This window comes from Penicilliopsis zonata (genome assembly GCF_001890105.1).
Source record: "Penicilliopsis zonata CBS 506.65 unplaced genomic scaffold ASPZOscaffold_27, whole genome shotgun sequence".
Classification (NCBI taxonomy): domain Eukaryota; kingdom Fungi; phylum Ascomycota; class Eurotiomycetes; order Eurotiales; family Aspergillaceae; genus Penicilliopsis; species Penicilliopsis zonata.
In genome coordinates, this window is record NW_019208933.1 from 249,479 (window position 1) to 270,379 (window position 20,901).

Consider the following 20,901-nt stretch of genomic DNA (forward strand, 5'->3'; position numbering starts at 1 on the left):
AGTCGCGCTCTCTAATCCATTTGACTTTTCTTCCTGTCAGCTGCTTCGGCTATTCTTGTTTTTGTTTAATTAAGCCCCACCATGTATTAATACTAGAAACCTAGCAAGTTACATTCTGTTATTAGAATATAAATAACAGCATATTACATCTCATCTCTCTCTCTCATCTATATCTATTATTCTATCTATATCATCAACATCAATCTAATCATCATCTAATCATCATCTAATCAACATTTAATCAACATTTAATCATCATCATCTATGTATTTAATCACAATCTAATCAGATAATCTTCTTACGTGTCCCATACAGACCCCGACCCACAGGCCTCGTAATTATCAATTAATTAATCTAGTGCAGTAGTTGCTCCGAAACTAGCGTCTCCTCCTGCTCCATCAGGCTCCATAGTAGTATCCTGGATAATTATTTTCCAGAAATACCACTTATTAGTCTAGAATATTGCTCTGGACGGAAGGTAGATTGATAAGCCCCACCCCACTCGGCACTTAAGCTATCTATCACTGGGTACTTATTAGATACCACCTGCCTGGCACTAGATCTTTATGTAGCACTCACTTACCCCTCACCATGTCGAAATTCTGGCCAAAAGGATCGCCGGGCATCCTCCACCATTATGTACATCCTTGATTTTTCTGTGGGAGCTCGCTTTGACTGTGCCTCTAATGCCATGCCTTCTAGACGGAAACCCTGGTGACCTTTGAATATACCGCGCCGCGAAGCCAACCACACAGCCTGCTGTTCATCGGCGGCCTGGGCGACGGCCTGTCCACCACCTCCTACCTCGCCGAGCTCGCCAAGGGCCTGCAGTCGACCCAATGGGCGCTCTTCACCCTCATCACGACCTCCTCCTACCAGTCCTGGGGGCTGGGCCATCTTGACCGCGACACCGACGAGATCGCCCGGTGCATCAACTACATCCGCGCCTACAAACCCGCCGGCCGCATCGTGCTCATGGGCCACTCGACCGGCAGCCAGTGCGTGCTGCACTACCTGTCGCGACCGAACCCGCACACCACCCGCCACGCCTTCGACGCCGGTCTCGAGCACGTGACCCGCCCTGCCCTAGACGGCGCCATCATGCAGGCTCCGGTCTCGGACCGGGAGGCCGTCTCGCTGATCCGCCGGATGGGCTTCTGCGGCCGCTCGCCCGCGAGCATCCAGGCCGCGTACGAGGAAGCCCTGGCCTCGTCGCTCGCCGCCGAGCGCTCCCCCAAGGCCGAGGAGGAGAAGAAAACGGATACCCTGCTCAGCCTCGACGTGCTGAACCGCATCGGATACCCCGCCGGCACCCCGCTCAGCACGCGCCGCTTCCTGAGTCTCGTCAGCCCGGAGTCGCCCGCGGCCCCGCGCGAAGACGACCTCTTCAGCTCCGATCTGCCGGACAGTCAGCTGGAAGCCACCTTTGGCAAGATCCGTACCAATGGTCTGCTGCGCGACGCCGCCAAGCTGCTTGTCCTGTACTCGGGCGCCGACCAGTCGGTGCCCGCGTGGGTGGACAAGGAGGCGTTGCTGGCGCGCTGGAGACGGGCGACGGACCATGACGGCGCCGTGAGCATTTGGGATGCCGAGAACGGGGGGATCATTCCTAATGCATCACATGCCCTGAGTAATGATGACCAGGCAGGGCCGTTGGCTGATCTCGTTAGACGGGTGACTTCGTACTTGAGTTGTTCAGAATAGACTAATGATAATGATGCAGCAGTGAATTATAGAACTGTAATATTAACATAAAAATAGTGTATAATAAATTAAAAATAGTAGTATAGTAATATAATATAATAAATATAATAAATATAATAAATATAATATAACTGGTTATAATCTTACCCTGTATATAGTAACTATCTACACACCCCTGCTGTACATGTGAGACATTAGCATCAGCAGTGAATATCATTTGTAATCATATATTTATTATAATATATAACTATTCTATAAAGTACTATTTATTCTTGCTATTCAGAGACATATTCTATGCAGAGACATATTCTATGCAGAGTAAACAGTGGAATGTCAGGGGTGATTCCCTGGAATACAGCGAAAAACCGGTTCCAGCACTGGGCGACAATGAAGTCCTTGTCAAGCGTAAGCTGTCTAATGTCTACCAAGTAATGTGATGGCGTATTTCTAATGATCAGTCCAAGGAGCTTCCCTCAACGTACACCCCAAACCCTAACCCTAACCCTAACCCTAAACACTATACTAATCTTTAGTTTCGCGACATCCTCATCACGCAAGGAAAATACCCCTTCCCTCTTCAACCAGGGGTTATTCCCGGCTCTGACGGCGCAGGAACTGTCCTGGCGATCGGGAAACGAGTGACGCGCTTCTCGCCCGGCGACCATGTCGTGACCATCATCAACCAGCACTTCCTCGCAGGCCACCAGGACGAGAGAACGCTTCAATCAGGCCTCGGCGCCTCGCTGGACGGGACGTTTCGTACGGTCGGCGCCTTTGACGAACAGGGCCTGGTTGCGATGCCGGCTTGTCTGAGCTTCGTCGAGGCTTCAACGCTGAGCTGTGCGGGCTTGACGGCCTGGAATGCCCTATTCGGCCTCCCCGGGCGGAAGGTCCAGGCGGGAGACTGGCTGCTCACGCTGGGCACGGGCGGCGTGAGTCTCTTCGCGGTGCAGTTGGCGAAAACGGTCGGGGCGAGGGTGATCTCCACGACGAGCTCGGAAGAGAAGGCGAATATCTTGAGGAAACTCGGGGCGGACCATGTCATCAACTATCGCGAGTCGCCCGACTGGGGGCTTGTTGCGAAACAGCTCACGGGCGGCGTGGGCGTCGACATGGTGGTTGAAGTCGGGGGGGCGACTACCCTCGCACAGAGCATGGCCAGTCTGCGTATGGACGGGATGATGAGCGTTGTTGGCTTCGTGGGGGGGGATGACACTCCTACTGCTATGCCGACTCTGCTGGACTGCTGGATGAATCTGTTCACAGCACGCGGCGTCTCAGTCGGCAACCGGCTGCAGATGGAGGAAATGTGTCGGGCTATCGAGGCAAATCCTGATAAACTGCGGCCGGTGGTGGATGAGAGAGTGTTCAGGTTGGAGCAGCTGAAGGAGGCATATGAATATCTGGCAGGAGGTCATCATAAGGGCAAGGTGTGCATTGATATAAGTATTTAATTATTCTTCTATTTCTATCATTAAATTTAAATATCTATGTCTATCTCTCTGATTTATGTATATCAACTTTATTTATATCCATTTATCCTAAATTTCTATCTGTATTTTGATATATCCAATTACTCATAATTTATTTTAATTTCTTCTATATATGGAATAAGCTAACTCCGTGTCCATTTTAGGAAGTTGATATCTCCGCCAGGTATAAATCCACATCATATCTCCATTACTGCATCGACCATTGTATTCCATTATATTCTCATTATATTCTACATTATGAAGCTCGACAACGCCAGGATCCTCCTGCTTGGAGGAACGTCTGGAATTGGATTCGCAATAGCCGCAGCCTGCCTCGACGCCGGAGCCATCGTTATTATCTCCAGCTCAACCGAGCAGCGTCTGTCTTCTGCCCTGTCCCGCCTGCGAGCCTCCTATCCCCACGCCGAAGACCGCATCCAAGGCCACCTTTGCGACCTGTCCGATCCCCAGACCGTCGAAGAGAACCTGCTCCGTCTGCTGGATCTGGCGACAGACCATAACACCGTCAAGCTGGACCATATCACCTACACTGCAGCCAACATCCCCCGTCTGCCCCCACTGTCCAACTACACTGCCGGGAGCCTGGGCGCATCCTTCACCATCCGTGTGGAAGCGCCTATCCTGCTAGGTAAGCTGGCGGGGGGGTATCTCCATCCCGGGCCCCAGTCGAGCATCACCTTCACCTCAGCCTCGACAGCGACCAAGCCCACGCCCGGAAGAGGCCTACTCACCGTGTTGGGGGCTTCCACAGAGGGCATCGCCAAGGGGCTGGCCGTGGATCTCGCCCCGATCAGAGTCAACGTCGTCGCCCCGGGCACCGTCGATACGGAGCTTCTCAGGGGATTGGCGGGGGACAATCCCGGCCGTTTCTACGATTTTCTCAAGTCGGGGACGCTGTTGAAACGGATTGGAAACCCACAGGACGTCGCGGAGGCGTATCTCTATCTCATGAGGGATGCTAACGTCACTGGGGGGGTCATTCATACTGATGGGGGGAGGTTGTTGCAGTGATATAGTATCAGTTACCTAGGATGCAGTATGTTGGAATATCACCATAAGTACTACCTTCTATTCCTTATATAGGTTAATTAGCTATAATATTTAGTTACTTTGAGCAGTGAAGGATATGCTCTAGGTCTAAATAGATCATTAAAGGTTGAAGATAATAAGACTATTAACCATTAATTCAAAGTTACAACCCTAATAACAATCAATATACTAGAGCTCAGCTATAGATAGATTTCCATAAATAGGCCTATTTCTTTCATTTTGCAGGCGAATACATCATGTAATAAATACCACAGCTAGGCTAGAACTGCATACAGAATAGATTGACATAAATCAAGATTAATGTTGAACCAAGTGGGTACTACAACCAAGTACTCGGCTCTGGAGTGTTACTTTGGTCTGTAGCCCTAACATTACTTAAATCTATATATTGAAGTTTTCCAACTGTACTCTCTATTATTCTGATTCTATAATAATAGTAAATCAAGGCTTTCACCCGGGTGAATTGAGATGTAGGCCACGTCAGCAATTACCCCGCAGCTGAGCCTCGTGGAGTATCACGCCAGTCTGACATTACCACATTTCTTACACTATGAATAATGTCAATAAGGATAATAGCATTATTGTGTTGACCAGAGACTCGAACTAATTTGATATTCATCCTACACTCAAATGGCTGACAGAAGGCTCCCTCGTGAAGCCTACACGGTTGGATGGGTATGCGCCCTTCCTGTCGAACTCGCCGCCGCAGAAGAAATGCTTGACGAACGACACGGGGATTCGGTCACCGGTCCTAAGGACAGCAACATCTATACCCTTGGACGTATCGGAGAGCATAATGTGGTGATCGCCTGTTTACCGGAAGCTCAGATGGGCACCAACTCCGCCGCTGCAGTGGCTGCCCAGATGCAGTCGGCCTTTACCTCTATTCGCATTGGTCTTATGGTTGGTATTGGTGGAGGAGTCCCATCAACGAATTCAGATATCCGACTTGGGGATGTGGTGGTCAGTCGACCGGAAAACAGCCACGGCGGAGTCGTGCAATATGACTTTGGAAAAAGCACGCCGAGTGGCTTCCAGAGAACCGGGTTTCTAAATGCTCCGCCAAAGACCCTTCGGAATGCCGTCTCTCGCCTCAGAGCTAAGCATATGCGGGATGAAGCGCAGTTTCTACAGTTCATGTCCAAGTTCGACCGTCTTCCAACCTTTACCCGGGAGTACGCAGGGTCAGATGTCTTGTTTGATGCACAATACAACCATGTGGGGGGACTGACATGTGAAGATTGTGATGAACAGAGGATACTGATAAGGAGAGATCGTGGTCAGCAGGAGGGCATAACCGTTGTCCACTATGGTACTATCGCATCTGGGAACCAAGTGATGAGAGACGCTGCCGAGCGAGATCGAGTCAGTTCAGAGCTTGGCGGGGTGCTCTGCTTTGAGATGGAGGCTGCTGGGCTGCTGAATGAGTTCCCATGTCTTGTTATAAGGGGCATCTGTGACTATTCAGACTCACACAAGAATAAGAGGTGGCAGCCATATGCCGCAGGAGTGGCAGCAGTATATGCCAAAGAACTTCTCTCCACCATACCTGCTATAGAGATTACACAATTCCTCGTGGAATCAACAGGTGAGCTATTATTTATGGTTCTTAAGAGTGGTGATTAATCTCATATAGCAGTCGCAAGGAAAAAGACATTTTTTACCATCCCATATCAAAGAGATGAGAACTTTGTTGGCCGAGAATCTATAATGACTGATCTTGATGATAAAATGCAATCCATGACTGCCGCCAGGCACATTAGGGTTGCTCTAGTTGGGATAGGGGGAATAGGGTATGAGAGCTCTCATTTCCAGTTAATCAATTGGTCTAATGGAAAAAAAATAGCAAGTCTCAAATCGCTATTGAATACGCCTATCGAGCTCGACAACGCAACCCAGAATTGTCTGTATTCTGGGTCTATGCTGGCAGCGTCGCCCGCTATGAACAGGCCTATAAAGATCTTGCAGACAAACTTGATCTTCCGGGCAGAGCCGACCCTGGAGTGGATATTTTGAAACTGGTATCGCAGTGGCTATCTGACGATGTCAACGGCCAGTGGCTGATGATTCTGGACAATGCTGATAATGAGGATATGTTCTTCAATGAGCCAAAAGCAAATGGAATTGCCCTGATCACCTCTATTCCTCAAACAACAAATGGATCTGTTCTCATCACCACTCGAGGCTCGACGGCCGCCAGGAATCTCCTTACCACCACCTATCAGAACATAGTCTCTGTCGAGGTTATGGACGCAAATGATGCCTTGGACCTTTTTCAAACGAGGGTTGCTCTAGACAAGCATTCATTGGAAGACGCTCGCAAGCTTGTTCAGACATTGGAATATATCCCCTTGGCCATCAGCCATGCCAGCGCATATATTCAAGCACGATCACCAAGGATCACAGTGTCAGCATACCTTGCTCTACTACAAGAGAGTGATGCAAGCTTGGCCGCACTCCTTAGCCATCTAGATGTGAGGGATTCCAGGCGAGACTACAGTTCCCAGCATGTGGTCACTGCGACTTGGCAGATCACCTTTGACCAGATACGAACTTCTCAGCCCGCTTCATCTGATCTCCTTGCTTTAATGAGCATGTTTGACCGGCACAGGATCCCTGAAACACTGTTACTACAAAACAGAACTCGGGGTGAGTTTGAGGATGCTATTCATCCATTGATAAGCTTCTCACTCATCAGAGAGAGCAAAGATCAACAATCCTTTGAGATTCACCGTCTTGTACAAATATCCATGAGGAAGTGGCTAGAGTCTCATAACCAGCTGCAAAAATGGAGCATAATATCGGCCGAAATAATTGCCAGATCTTTTCCGTCTGGAGAATTCGAAACATGGAAAGAATGCCAAATATTGCTGCCGCATGCTATGGAGGTCTTGCGACAAGCTCCGGAGAATAACAGCCCAATGCCGATGAATCAAACCCCTAGACCGACGTTACGCCAGCGTCTCAAGGGAAAGCTTACACGCCGACACAGAGAAAAACCTACTGCAGACAACCGAGAATCACTGCCATGGGCAGAGATTGGAAAAAAGGCTGGCTGGTACCTATTCCTCCAAGGCAGGTATCAAGAAGCAGAGGCGATGCTTCGGCAAGTTCTGAGAGGAACTGAGAAAATACTAGGTCCAAAGCATCCTGATACACTTGCTAGTATCAATAACCTTGGCTCAGTTCTTGGAGAACAGGGGAAATACCAAGAAGCAGAGGCGATGCATCGGCAAGCTCTAAGAGAGAAAGAGAAAGTACTAGGTCCAGAGCATCCTAATACCCTTGCTAGTGTTAATAACCTTGGCTTAGTTCTTGGAGACCAGGGGAAATACCAAGAAGCAGAGGCGATGCATCGGCGAGCTTTAAGAGAGAGAGAGAAAGTGCTAGGTCCAGAGCATCCTAATACCCTTGCTAGTGTTAATAACCTTGGCTTAGCCCTTGGAAAACAGGGGAAATATCAAGAAGCGGAGGTAATGCATCAGCGAGCTCTAAGAGGATATGAGAAAGTGCTAGGTCCAGAGCATCCTGATACACTTAGGACTGCTCAAGCCCTTATCTTAGCCCTTGAATGCCAGGGTAAACATCAAGAAGCTGAGACAGTGCATCAGCGAGTACGAAGTGTTAGATAGCTGTTGAATATATTGTCATGGTTTCTTATATTAATTTACGACTTGATCAGATTCTCCCTCTATATAGGCTGGTTCTCAAAATTCAAGGCCTCATAATTTGAACGTATGTGAAATGAGGTCTGGGATACTTGATTTCTATCGCACAGGAAAGCTATATAAGCTCAACTACATCATATCTGCAGAAGGGTTAGATATAGCTATGATTCTGTATATAGGCTAGGCCATGAGTTAGGACTCCTTTTACCACTGTTCAGACTAATGTAAGGAATTGTAGAGGTGAAGTCGAAGATTCACCGCGAGGTTTTAGGGCTACAGATTGACTATCCATATCGTGCTCCCTCCTCATCAAACCAAACAGGTAAGACACCATAATTGAACACGGTACTCTTCAGCCGCGTATAGCTCTCATACGCCGCTCGTCCGTTCTCTTTGCCCAGTCCACTCTCGCCGAATCCCCCCCACGGCGACGACGGATCGTTCAGATGATGCCCGTTGACCCAGACGATGCCCGCCTCGATGGCTTCGGCGACCCGATGCGCCTGGGCGAAATCGTGTGTCCAAACGGACGCCCCCAGGGCGAGTTGTGTGTCGTGGTTAGCTATCTTGATGATCTCTTCTTCGGAGGCACATTTAATGACTGCAATCACAGGGCCAAACACCTCCGTGCATGCCAGTTCTGTGCCGGGAACAGTTTCAATAAGAGTCGGCGCGAAGAAGAAGCCAGAGAAAGACTCTGTTTGATATTGGTTTCCTCCACATAAGAGTCTCCCGCCCTGAGCAACAGCGCGGGAGACAAACTCCTCACAGCGACGAACGGCAGCAGCGTTGATCACAGCGCCGACCTGCGTGTGCGAATCCATAGGATCACCAATCCGCAACGCCTTGGTGCGTTCCACCAGACGAGCAAGAAACGCATCGTACCCGTCTGCATGCACCAGGATCCGACTGCCCGTCACACACGTCTGGCCCGAGGCAATAAACGCCGCGAAGAGGGCTGCCTGTACGGCTTCCTCGACGGGCACGCTGGGGAACACACACACGGGCGCCTTGCCGCCCAGCTCGGCCGTGATGGGGACGAGGTTGCGCCCAGCGATGGGGGCGAGAGCCTGGTACGTCGCCAGCGAGCCTGTCAGATCAATACGTGCGATGCGTTTGTCCTCGACGAGGAAACGGCCTGTCTCGCGCCCTGTTCCGCAGACAATCTGTAGCACGCCGTCTGGTAGGCCTGCCTGTTTGAAGAGAGGCCCCAGACGGAGGACAGACAATGGCGCCAGCTCGGAGGGTTTGAGGATCACCACATTGCCTGCTGCCAGGGCGGCTGCCACCTTCTTCACGCTGATCAGCAACGGGTGGTTCCAGGGGGTAAGCTGGACGACCACGCCCAGCGGGCGGCGGGTGAGCGTGTTGACCACGGGGCCTTTGAAGGGCGTCACGGCGCCTTCGTATGTGCGAGCCAGCGAGGCAAAATACTCCAGCCACTCCGGGATGCGCGATAACTGGGCGCGCATCTCGCGGATCGGGCGTCCTGTCTGTCGCACCTCCAGCTCCGTCAGCTCCGGGATGGCGTCGCGGAGCAATGAGGCGGCGGTGGAGAGAACCGTAAAGCGCTGGGAGGCATCAGACTGTGTCCAGGGGCTGTGGTGGAAGTTGTGCAGCGAGTCGGTGATGATGGCTTCGACCTGCTCGCGCGGGGTTGCCTCGATGGTTGCCAGGGGGGTTTCGTTCGCCGGGTTGATCACCGTCAACCGGGAAGCACCGGACGAGTCCTGCCCGTTGATCCAGTTGGGGATGTGAAGCATGATTTATAGTCCTAAATATTATTAAAGGTGATGTAGAAGGTGAGAAGTTAAGAGAGTAGAGAGTAGAGAAGAGGGGAAGATAAGATAGGCAGAAGTACTGTCTATAACTACCTAGGTAGTTATATAGATAGATAGAAACAGCTGCTCTGTGATCTTAATAAAAGCTACTAGGATATAGTTAATAAAGTATTTTTTTATTAGTTAAAAATATAAATAAGCAATAAGTAAAACACTTATATTATATAGAACTAAAGGGTACTATATCTCTCTTTACATCCTTTTCGCTCTGCCAAGAATCCACCCTCAATAGTACTTTCATCTCTTTATCACTATAAAAGAAGACTTTATTTATCTACTTATCTATTTCTTCGATGACTGGCAAAAGTGATGTTGAGACAGCTCACTCAGCTTAGTTAGAAAACAGTGTCTAACAATATAAAGGCTAATTAGTTTAATGGACTCCAGAACTTAAGCAGCCGCTCTCTACCCCTATATCAACGCCGAATATCAACTCAACCAATATATGTATGAGATCTACAGCCAGAAATGGTGCGAGTTGACAAATGAGACAATTTGGATAGTAGAAAGAGAATTTAATAAACCATATCCTATATTTAATATACTATCCTCTAGATATGATGAAATTAAACATCCTAATGGCATCCATGTGATCATTTATCCTTATCTCTCCGGGATAGCGGAAGCCTGCAGGAAAACACTTTAGGAGAATGATTATGAAAAAAAGGAATAGGTGGATGATAAGGGAAATGGATGGCTGACTATGAGGGAGAGGAGGTCAGAGAGGCAAAGAAAGTGCAAAGGACGAATCGGGGATTTTTGCCGCCAGATCGGAGGAATGTGCTTTCAGGTCTATCCAATATAGATAAGACAGGGATTAATCTTGCATCAATTAAGCTGAAAGGAGCCAATAAGAATAGGCAACATATTAAATCATAAGGAGAATTATTATAGAGGCTCTTGTCTTTGCATGCATGCATATATGCATACCATCTTCTTATTCCACTTTCCTCCCCTTCATCCCTCCCATTTTCCCCACTTTCTTTGTCTCTCTCTCCCTTTTCTTTATTTCTTTCTCCCTTTTCTTTGTCTCTTTCTCCTTTTTCTTTGTCTCTTTCTTTGTTTACCCCTCTATTAGCTGGCCGACATTATGCCGAGCCATGGTTTTTCTAATGAGCTCACGTAAGTGACAGGGATTACAACCAGACAACATGACTCGTGGCTGCTTCCCTCGGTTAAGAACGAATACAATAGGTAAAGAGGCTGATAATAGAGTTCCAGTCCGGCATGATGACAAATAAAGGAATGTTCGCAGTAATGTAGATGCTAGACATACTCTAGTAAGACACTCTAACGCAGCTGGTGTTAGTGGACTAAATTATATAAGTATCATCAGTTATGTATAAAAGGTCTATAGGCAGTCTATAATCTATAACCTGATCATTTCATTCAACATGTCTCGTCCTCAATCAGCCACAGACACTCCAGACACTCCCAATGACACGCTCGCTGTATGAGAGACACCACTGATACTCTTATAGTCTAGTTGTTACTGACTCTGACTGAATAGATTGCCCAATCTCGTCCCCAAGAGCTCGGCGTGGCCAGTCTAACTCACGTTGTCCGTGGCCATTCGGAGACACGCACGATCTACTACCGCGACGACCTCATCATCCCCGAGATAGAGAGACAGGGTCAAGACGTACCGCCAGGTGGACGCAGAGACAGCCAGAGTCAGAGCAACTGCACGCTGTTCGAAGAGGAAGAACAGCAGTCTGCGTGCTTCTGCTTCCGGGATACAGAGATCGACAATTCCTCGTCCGTGTTCAACGGCAGCATTGCCCCTGTGGAAGAGGTGGCCATTGTGCGCAAGCATCATCTGCATGGCGGGCAGATCAAGAACAAGAGCAAGTTTGTCAATGGAGACCTCGACCGCGACACTTTTCTGGCGTTCTTCTGTCGTGACTGACAGGGGTGTTATTGTTGATAGAACCATCCAATGAATTAAATCCGATATCAGGCAACTTCTAAGCGGGGTGATGGCCATTGATAAGGCGTGACGCGTCCTAATATAAATACCATAAATATAAGCCATGGTGAGACATTATTCCTCTCACCTTCAATTCCCTTAAAAATGTATTCAGATGAAGATGGCACTGCGTCGAAGGAGTCCGAGGCAGAGTATCAGGCCCGTCTACGGATCTTGCAGTCTCTAACCTGTTTATTATCAGGTTTGGGATTTGCAGTGGCTGTAGGGAGTAGATGGAGCAATTTATTATGGGTATGTCAAGACATAACTTGGCATCTGATATACTTATATATACTCTAGATGCTTCTCTCAGTCCACAGTGTGAGACTCTACTGGATAGACACGCCGACTATAGTCTACACTACAGCGCTGAGAGGATGTCTACTTTCTCTCCTCCTGATGGGTTACCTCCTTGCAATATCTTCAAACCATTCAGTACAGCTATATCTCGCCTTGAGCCTAACTCTCCTGCACACCCTCTTCCCTCGTCGTCCCCGGGTGTTCACGCCAGACGGCCACCCCGTCGATGGGGAGAACAGCTCAACTGCTTTCAACCGGTACTCGATGCTGTGGTGTGTCACTGCTCTACGTCTTGCCGGGAAGAGGAATGCCAGATTTCCAGCGTTGGATTATGGTACTCGTTCCAGGACTCAGCCTCTGATCTCACTCGTTTCCTCTTCTTCCACTCTGTGGAAGTACGTCTTCACTGAGAGATGGCGTACTTTTGCGAAACAATGGGCTCTGATGTTTGTGCAATCCGTACTGACCTTCGCCTCTCCGTATTGTGTCACGCAACTGCTGGAGAGCCTTGAAAAGGAAGAACAACGAGAAAATGCCTGGCTATGGCTGCTCGCGATGGGTGCTTCTGCTGTCTGTGAAACCGTCGTCCATTACCGTCTGGTCTGGATCCAGTGGTCAGAGGCAGGGATCCCCATCCGAGCACAACTCATCATGGCCATCTTCCACAAAGCCCTGCGGATGAAAGATTCCTCCAATACCTCATCGACAGTCGAGAACAGCAAGAAGAAATCACCCGAGGCGATCAATCTCCTCACGTCTGACACGGTGTCCTTTAGCAAGTTCACGGCCGTGAACCATGTGCTGCCCTTCTCGTGTCTGGAATTGCTGCTGGCCGGTTGCTTTCTGTTTCGACTGCTCGGCTGGCAGGGCACGCTGGCAGCCGCAGTGGTCACAGCAGGCTGTTACCCTATTCATTCGGCTGTCGTGCGCGGCGAGCAGCAGGCGCAGAAGAAGCTGACCACCGCCAGAGACAAGAAGATCCGGACGGTCACCGAAGCCCTGCATGCCCTGCGGCAGATCAAATTCCATGCCCTTGAGGACCCCTGGGAGGCCAGTCTAGCGGCAGTGCGAGAGGAGGAGCTGCAGTGTGTGCGCAGATGCTTCATCGCTAGCAATGTCCGTTCTGTGTGGAAAGTGGCTTCCCCCTTGCTGGTTGCCAGCGCTGCCGTCATCACGACCACCTCTCTCCACGAGGGAGGAGATATCCCCGTGTCGGCCATCTTCCCACTGCTCGAGCTGCTGCCTCATCTCCAGGCGTCCTTGGGTGTGATCCCCCTCGTCGTGCAGGATTATCTCGGTGCCAGGTCCAATGCTCGCCGGATGGAGGCCTTCCTCAATCGGGAGGAACAGAAAAGCATCCTCAGCCCGAGTCTGTCGGGTCGGTTGGAGTTTCACAATGCCTCTATCGCCTGGCCTGCTGGTGATGATTCTGCAGGTGCCGAGAAAGAAAAAGCCATTCGTCGGTTCTCTCTCGCTGGGATCAATCTTGACTTCCCCGTGGGAGAAATGAGTGTCGTACACGGCAAAACAGGCTGTGGGAAGAGCTTGTTGCTCGCCGCCGCCCTGGGAGAGGCAGATCTGCTTGACGGGCGTATCGAGGTGCCAATGGTCAATGGGAAAACACCTGGAACGGCGTTTGTCTCGCAGACCCCCTGGCTGCAGAACAGCACACTCCGAGACAACATCCTGTTCGGCAGCCCGCTGGAGGCTTCCCGGTACGAGCAGGTTCTGGCCGCCTGTGCCCTGCATCCCGACCTGGCGGCTCTCCCAGACGGCGACGAGACGCTGATAGGGCTCCGCGGCGTGAAGCTGAGTGGCGGCCAGCGGGTGAGGGTTGCCCTGGCACGAGCGCTCTATTCGACCGCTCCCGTCCTTGTCTTGGATGATATCTTGGCCTCCCTTGACGTTCATGTCGCCAGACACGTCTTCTTCCGGGCGTTGACAGGCGAATTGTGCCGTGGGCGCACGCGCATCATGGCCACGCACCAGCTGGACCTGTGTTTGCCAAACGCTCAATATCTTGTTGAGATCCACGATGACTACACCATCACCGGCCAGACCACGCACCACTTGTCGATTGACAGACCGGTAGATCTTGAAGTGGATGCAGATTGGAAGCCTCATTCAGCGGAAGAGAAGAAGAAGAAGAAGAAGAAAAATGAGAGAACAAAGAAAATTGAAGACAAAAGCACGCTCTCTCACAGCAGTGACATGAAGGTATACAAGGCATACTTCAAAGCCGCAGGAGGTCTCACGTTCACCTGTATCTATCTCGGAGGCCTCATCTCCAAGCAGCTGGCGGGTGCTCTGACAACCGGGAGCATTCGTTCGGATCCCCGTCTCTATCTCTTCAGCTCGCTGCTGTGCGTTCTGCTGGAGGTTGGCTTCAATCTGCATCGGTCTGCGGGCTCCCTGCGTGCCTCGAGAGGCTTGTTCCGGGCCATCACGGCTAGAGTGCTTCGCATGCCTCTTCTTTGGTTGGACTCCACGCCTATCGGGGAGATGCTGAAGCGCTTCAGTACCGACACTAGGATGGTCGACACTTTCGTGCTGAGCACTCTGTCTCAATGTGCCGACTGTCTCGTCAAGATGATGGTCATCATCAGCGTGGGGTGAGTATTGTCTATTGCTAGTGAATTCCACCCCAGTATCGGACAGCTGAACCCATGCTGACTGACAGGATGTATACCTCCAAATACACGAGTGTCTTGACATTAGCCCTCGTGTACGCAAGTGTCCAGGCTGGTCGGAGATACCTGGCAGCCCGCAAGACAGTGGCTCAGGCCGAGGCACACACCACAGCCGAGATCCTCGATCTCTTCACCTCCTCCGTCTCGGGAGTCTCGACCATCAGGCCGTTTGGCGCGGTGAACCGGTTCGTGGAGGAGATGCACGACCGCATTGACGCTCTGTCAACGGCCAGACGGCACTTTTGGATGTTCAACCGCTGGATTGCCCTCCAGATGTCGCTGCTGGCCATTCTCTTTAGTGTCGGGATGGGTGCAATCGGGCTGCTGATCTCCATCGAGTCATCGGTGTTAGGGTTTGCGCTCGCCTTCTCCAGTGCCTTCTCCGGCACGCTGTTCACAGCTGCCAACGGCTTCGGCCAGCTGGAGACCTTTATGGGCGGAGCGAGCGGCGTCGTCGCCTACTCCCAGCTCGAGACAGAAGACCAAGGCGGCCTGGACGCCCCCCCGAACTGGCCATCGAAAGGTGAGCTGCAGGCCAGGGGGTTGACCGTGTCGTATTCCCCCGATCTAGACCCGGCGCTGAAAGATATCTCCTTTGCCATCGGCGCTGGGCAGCGAGTCGGCATCGTCGGCCGTACAGGCGCAGGCAAGTCGTCGCTCACTCTTGCCCTGCTCCGCCTCGTCGAGCCCCAGGCCGGGTCGATTCACATCGACGGCATCGACATCTCCACGATCAAGCTGCACGCGCTCCGATCCAGGATCGCCTTCGTCCCGCAGGATCCTGTCCTGTTCTCAGGCACCGTCCGGTCGAATCTCGACTATTTTCATCGGCTGTCGGATGACACGCTCGAGGAGGCCCTGCGGCGTGTCGGGCTGCTAGTCGATAAAGACAAGATTAATGAAAAGTCTGGTCTGTACACGCTGGACTCTCCGATCAGCACCGGCGGCACAAATATGTCCCAGGGACAACGGCAGCTGCTTTGTCTAGCACGTATTCTCATCCACGAGCCGAAGATTGTCATTCTCGACGAGGCGACCTCCGCAGTGGATAACAAGACGGATTCCTTAATTCAAGACACGCTCTGGATGGAGCAGGAGATCGGTAGGACGTTGATCGTTGTCGCTCATCGCTTGAGAACCGTGGTCTCGTTTGACCAGCTCATCGTCCTCGCAGAGGGAAAGATCGTCGAGATGGGAAGGCCGGCAGACCTGTGGAAGAGGAGAGGCTCGTTCTATGAGCTGGTGCAGAACAGTGGAGACAGAGACTTCCTAAGCCAGACCCTCTCGCATCATGATGGTTCGATTTGATATTACTGATTATTATGCATCTATTCAACTAGTCAAGCCGTCGAATACCCCGTAGAGCCTCTCCCTTCCAGCCGCGCATCGAGATCCGGATTCTCCTTGACTGTGTTGTTCATTTCCTCAGTGACGGGGAAGTTCGGGATCTTGTCGAATACCGCCAGGATTGTTTCTGGTTTGAGCGTCGCTCTTCCCTGGGAAGATATCGGGATGTGGTGTTTTGCAGCATATAAGAACAGTTTCTCCGGGTAATCGTGCATTTGCTTGCCAGCAATAGTTTCCAACAAACCGTCGGTGATTTTGAGATTCGTGAATTCGAGTAAAACATCTGATGCCTCCTCGACGTGTTCGATCTCCCTTTGCCAGAAACCCTCCCAAACTGCCTGCAGATCAAGAGGGCGACGTTGCCCTAAGAGTAGACGGAATTCCCTCAAACGCGGACGGTCAGCCGCCTCTATAAGTAGACCCTCAGTAATGGGCACTTTAGATCCGAGTCGAGTGAGAAGCATCTCCAAGACTCCATAACTGGACGGGGAGGCGAGCGCACGTTCGACTATTGCCTCTGTAATCTCGACGTTGTTATTCTTCATGGTAATCAACATACGCATAGAATCGATATCACTCGCAGCTGCCATCAATGCCTTCTCAGTTAAAGGGAGCATCGGGTTGCGGTCAAGCAGGATCTGCACAGCCTTGCTGTTTCCAGCGAGTGTTTCCACAAGGCGTTCGTCAATCGAAACGAGGTTGCGGTCCAGGAGAAGTGAGACCACGCTCGCATTGGACCAGGCTTCGCTTCCTACCTTCACAAGAATGTTTTGGACAGGCGCCCTATTCTGGTTATAGTTCAGAAGGATCTCCAGAACAGGGGCATCGTAATGTGCCGCAGTGAAGACAGTATCGGGCACCATGGTATTCTGAAATCGGCTGAGAAGCATCGTTATCCTTCTTGGATCAACTCGCCAGTTTCTTGCCGCGTGCACCAGGATCTCTTCAGTGACCGGGAAATCTGGTCCCAGAATGCCCAGGATATACTCCAGCATTGTCCATCTGATGTTTTTCGCTGCAGCACACGAGATGCTTTCAGTGACCGTAATGCTGGAATCACTGTTGGCCATCAACAGTTGCATTGTTTCCAGGTCAGCCCGCCCAGCGGCACTGATGAGCACTGATTCTGAAACAACAAATCCTGCCTGCTGTCGATTCAAAAGCTCTTTGAGAATACTCAATCCACTGAGGGGGTTGGAGACTGCTGCCAACATGATCTCTTCATCCATAAGGCGGTCCGGTCCACACCGATCAAGCAGGGCTTTCATTGTCTCAAGACCGAATTCCAAATTCCTAGCCGCATTGGAGAGGAGCTGATTGCTGATCGTGATTTGTTCTCCTCGAGTCTCTAGTAGTAGGCTTAATACGCGTACATCTCTATTAGTTCGTGCGGCTGCACTCAGCATTCCATCTGTTACAACAAGACCCTCTCCATAGACTTGGAGGAGGGCTTGCATCACTTCAAGGCTGGCGGATTTCGCAAAAACTTCCAAAAAAAACGGCTCTCTGCCGATGTCTTCTGCAAACCTCTCCACAAAGGATAACGTTGCAATATCAAGTTCACGACGTGAATATTTTGATAGGGTCGTAATCAAATCACTTGAAAATGCCAGCTCACAGTCTTGTCGCGTAAAAAGCATCTGTAAGGTACCTTGGGGATGCCGCTGCCAGAAAGCTTCTTTCACAAGACTCTTGAAGATGTGTTTGAGACTTGTCTTTCTTTTGTTGAGAAGTATTTCCATCAATATCTCACCACATTCGACATTCCCTGCTGCCTTGAGAAGGATATCATCGGCAATATCATGATCATTATCACATGATTCGATACTGAGAAAACCTTTCACCCAAAGCTTTTCAATAATGGCTTCAAGCTTTGCTCTTCCTTCCCGATGACTTTGAATTTCTTGAATGATGGCGAGTGTGTCTCTCCTTGACAAACTCACCGGGATGTCGAGGAGAATTTCCAGAATTGAGAGATGACCGTTCTTTGCGGCAGAAATCGTTGCATTTTCAAAAGCCTCATAGAAATCAACATAGAAATAGTGCATAGGGTCAGCGCCACTCCGCAATAGGCTTTGGACCATCCATATGAGGCCCATTTGAGATGCTCGGTGGATAGGTGTCACACACTCCTGTGCAGCCATATACCACACATTGCGGTTCTCACCTCCATCCCGAAGTCGTATCCAGTTCAAATAGCATTTTTGATTGAAAAAAAGATGATTAATCCCTTCTTGTAGGTCAGGAGGTGGGAGGTTAGTGTAGTAGCCAAGTTCTTTCATATGTGCATCCCAAAAGGTGGCTGCGTAGACCAATAGTGGCTTCTTCCGGCTGTCGGACTCGGTAAGGTTGTGGTCGCTTTGGGCATGCAGTTCGGAAAGCAAACGGTCCAAGATGGCCCGGTGTGCGAGTTTCTTTGAAATATGGCACCAGCCAGTTTTGTTCAAAGCGGCCTCTGAGATCAAGAACTCCTTGACAGAAAAATGCGCTAGGCGGATGATATTGTCTGTGTCGATCGTGACCAAGGCCGTTGTACAGATCTGAATGATGCTTTCGGCGAGTGGAAGGGAGGAAACGGCTAAGAGGATTTTTGCTGTCGTGGGCCGCAGGGAGAAACTCAGCCAAGTCAAGATACTCTGTGCTCTTGACCGGTATTTGGTGTCGATTTTGTTGAAGATTTCTCGATAAGAGTCCTCCAAAGATGTGGGAATGGACTCCAGAGCTTGATATATGTCCTCTGGTATGTGGCAGCCTTCCAGTCTCTTGATTTGAAGATCAGCCCATCGAAATTGTCGCTCTGGAATGCCTAGAAGCCTTTCCTCGATCTTGGTGTGAATAGAGGCATCGATTGCCTCCCATTTGCTCAGACTTCCACATTTGAGTTCGGCGCGAACAAAAGTCTCAACATCTCGTTCAAGACCATCTTCCAGATTGAGCGACTTATGTTTCTCCAGGCTTTGCCGAATATCCGGTTCAGGCCTGCTCGTGGCGAGAAGGTGAAGCTTGTCAGAGTGCTGTTCCACCAAGGTTTTCAAAAAGGACAACAACAACTGTCTCTCTTTTCGCCCAGGCTCAGAGGGACACTCATCCAAAGCGTCAAACACAATATATACCTTGCCTGGAAGATGGCCGACGATGCCATCCAAGATTTTTATCAGCTGACTGTACTCTGGCTCTCTGTTTGCACGATGACCTTCCCAGATATTTTTAATGGAATGTGGGAGTGGATTGGGACAAAGCTGCCGTATGAGACATCTGACCATGTTTTCGACGCTTCGAGTCTCCTCGTAACTGAATTGAAAGTACCAATAGGCAAAGACATCGGATGGGTTGTCTTGGCAATGCTGATCGACATCGCGAATGACGGTAGAGCTGCTCAAAGTGAGTATATATAATCACTGTTTTATTTCTGTTTCTACCCACCAAAGAAAGGATTTACCGCAGCCAACTTTACCCTCCTGTCAGCTTTTATATTTGGCCATTAACATGAGGAGAGCTTACCGGCGCCATGCAACCAAAGAATGCTTCCAGAAGTAGTCTTCCAGCCGATATATTCTTCTGTCTTGAGCAGCCAGCCTCCCGTATCAGCCGAACGGTGTTTCTGCGCATAGTTCTGGATTGTGGAATAAGGTATCGTTGACAGCCAATCCAGAATATGGAGATCTTCTTCGTCTGCAGGATTCAATTACTCTCTTATTCGAGCGATGGTGTTCTCCATATACTCACTCCGTGTGCGCGAGTTGATTTCCTGCATCTTTGCTACCATCCCGTCAATGGCATTCAGGGTTTCGTCGGCTTTTTGTAGTAGGCCTGCAATGGATTTAGCTAGATTTGATATCGCTGATGACCGAGCAATTTACCTTCATCCTGACTAAGGGTTTTCCATCTATCAACCGTCTCGATTTTGTGTTTGACAACCGCCTTGAGGTCCTGTAATGGCGTCTCAACCAGCGCCATGATACTGTTTCCTATTCGTGCTGTATCACAAATCAGATTGTGCCTCATGATTTTGGCTTCAAGTTGATCAACTTACCGCCCCTTGTCTCCTTGGAGGCTTTATGTACCTCGGCCGTGTATCGCAGGATGGCAACATAGACATCGATCAGAGCATCCTCCAGTCCCTCCTTGCTCTGTGTAGCCTCCGACCGATAGTTGCGATCGACAATCGCCTGGTAGGCCAGCGTCTCGGCCAGAAACTCGGATGCTTCCATTATTGAATCCCGGCGTTTGATGTTGTTTTTGACCAGCTAGTTAACCTCTTGTCAGCCAAGATTTCACAATTCCGCAGAGTAAGGCAAATAATCACCGTAAGTCCAAAGGAAACCACTGCCCACGCAGCAGACGCTACATAGGTTACCATGACTTGTTCATGCCTTTGTCTTGAGAGGGGATTCCCATACCATGGCCGGTCGGGTCCGACGCGGCGATGCCCCCGAGCAGATCTGAAGCCTGTAGGGTGAAGACCAGGATTTTCTTTGCCGAACCACGCATGTCAATGCTTCCTCCATCTCTCTTGCGAACACTGAGATCGCCTTTCTTGTAGGCTTCGTATTTCGCCTTGATTTCGTTGCCGATCCCCGCCAGGACGTCCTGGATCGGCTGGGCCTGCTCGACCTGCAGCCATTTCTTCGTCTCTTCGTCCAGTCGCTTCTCTGCCACCTCCCAAAGGTCCCGCTTCCCAGACTCGTGCTCTGGCTCAGAGCTCTTATTATTCGTGGCCTGAGATGCTGGCCGACTGTGAGCGACGTCTGCTTCTACCTGCGGTTGTCTGCGCGGGGAGGCAGGAGCGACCGGCAGCGCCGCCCTGATTGGGTTTAGCGACATTGGGCCGGGGTTGGG

The 20,901-nt window shown here is 50.4% G+C and overlaps 8 protein-coding genes across 8 annotated transcripts; 6 read left to right on the top strand and 2 right to left on the bottom strand.

The window, feature by feature from the left end:
* Positions 1-591: 591 nt before the first annotated feature.
* ASPZODRAFT_76572 (hypothetical protein) lies at positions 592-1,704 on the top strand (the record flags this gene model as incomplete). Its single annotated transcript, XM_022730101.1, has 2 exons — positions 592-639; positions 703-1,704. 2 exons carry the CDS (start codon positions 592-594, stop codon positions 1,702-1,704), a joined length of 1,050 nt encoding a protein of 349 aa, XP_022577134.1.
* A 311-nt stretch (positions 1,705-2,015) lies between these two features.
* Positions 2,016-3,174, top strand: ASPZODRAFT_105077 (hypothetical protein; the record flags this gene model as incomplete). The annotated part of the gene is made up of 3 exons (XM_022720882.1): positions 2,016-2,109; positions 2,163-2,182; positions 2,238-3,174. 3 exons carry the CDS (start codon positions 2,016-2,018, stop codon positions 3,156-3,158), a joined length of 1,035 nt encoding a protein of 344 aa, XP_022577135.1. The 3' UTR covers positions 3,159-3,174.
* Positions 3,175-3,434: 260 nt separating this feature from the next.
* On the top strand, positions 3,435-4,208 carry ASPZODRAFT_147258 (hypothetical protein; the record flags this gene model as incomplete). Its single annotated transcript, XM_022725245.1, has 1 exon — positions 3,435-4,208. The coding sequence occupies one exon, from the start codon at positions 3,435-3,437 to the stop codon at positions 4,206-4,208; it is 774 nt and encodes a 257-aa protein (XP_022577136.1).
* Positions 4,209-4,695: 487 nt separating this feature from the next.
* On the top strand, positions 4,696-7,899 carry ASPZODRAFT_105081 (hypothetical protein). Its single transcript, XM_022720883.1, has 3 exons — positions 4,696-5,835; positions 5,884-6,040; positions 6,094-7,899. Exons 1-3 carry the CDS (start codon positions 4,878-4,880, stop codon positions 7,877-7,879), a joined length of 2,901 nt encoding a protein of 966 aa, XP_022577137.1. The 5' UTR covers positions 4,696-4,877; the 3' UTR covers positions 7,880-7,899.
* Positions 7,900-8,030: 131 nt separating this feature from the next.
* On the bottom strand, positions 8,031-9,717 carry ASPZODRAFT_137233 (hypothetical protein). Its single transcript, XM_022724251.1, has one exon. It carries the CDS (start codon positions 9,676-9,678, stop codon positions 8,200-8,202), a length of 1,479 nt encoding a protein of 492 aa, XP_022577138.1. The 5' UTR covers positions 9,679-9,717; the 3' UTR covers positions 8,031-8,199.
* Positions 9,718-11,150: 1,433 nt separating this feature from the next.
* On the top strand, positions 11,151-11,718 carry ASPZODRAFT_137234 (hypothetical protein; the record flags this gene model as incomplete). Its single annotated transcript, XM_022724252.1, has 2 exons — positions 11,151-11,207; positions 11,267-11,718. The coding sequence occupies 2 exons, from the start codon at positions 11,151-11,153 to the stop codon at positions 11,663-11,665; spliced, it is 456 nt and encodes a 151-aa protein (XP_022577139.1). The 3' UTR covers positions 11,666-11,718.
* A 406-nt stretch (positions 11,719-12,124) lies between these two features.
* ASPZODRAFT_76575 (hypothetical protein) lies at positions 12,125-16,023 on the top strand (the record flags this gene model as incomplete). The annotated part of the gene is made up of 2 exons (XM_022730102.1): positions 12,125-14,637; positions 14,706-16,023. The coding sequence occupies 2 exons, from the start codon at positions 12,125-12,127 to the stop codon at positions 16,021-16,023; spliced, it is 3,831 nt and encodes a 1,276-aa protein (XP_022577140.1).
* Positions 16,024-16,055: 32 nt separating this feature from the next.
* Positions 16,056-20,886, bottom strand: ASPZODRAFT_76501 (hypothetical protein; the record flags this gene model as incomplete). The annotated part of the gene is made up of 8 exons (XM_022730095.1): positions 16,056-19,434; positions 19,486-19,510; positions 19,564-19,734; positions 19,789-19,872; positions 19,923-20,039; positions 20,096-20,309; positions 20,369-20,406; positions 20,463-20,886. The coding sequence occupies 8 exons, from the start codon at positions 20,884-20,886 to the stop codon at positions 16,056-16,058; spliced, it is 4,452 nt and encodes a 1,483-aa protein (XP_022577141.1).
* Between the last annotated feature and the right edge of the window lie 15 nt (positions 20,887-20,901).

Coding starts and splice junctions, on each gene's coding strand:
- ASPZODRAFT_105081 (XM_022720883.1), top strand. CDS start 4,878: ATGGCTGACAGAAGGCTCCCTCGTGAAGCCTACACGGTTGGATGGGTA. Junction 5,836..5,883: donor ATTCCTCGTGGAATCAACAG/GTGAGCTATTAT, acceptor AATCTCATATAG/CAGTCGCAAGGAAAAAGACA. Junction 6,041..6,093: donor GTTGGGATAGGGGGAATAGG/GTATGAGAGCTC, acceptor GAAAAAAAATAG/CAAGTCTCAAATCGCTATTG.
- ASPZODRAFT_137233 (XM_022724251.1), bottom strand. CDS start 9,678: ATGCTTCACATCCCCAACTGGATCAACGGGCAGGACTCGTCCGGTGCT.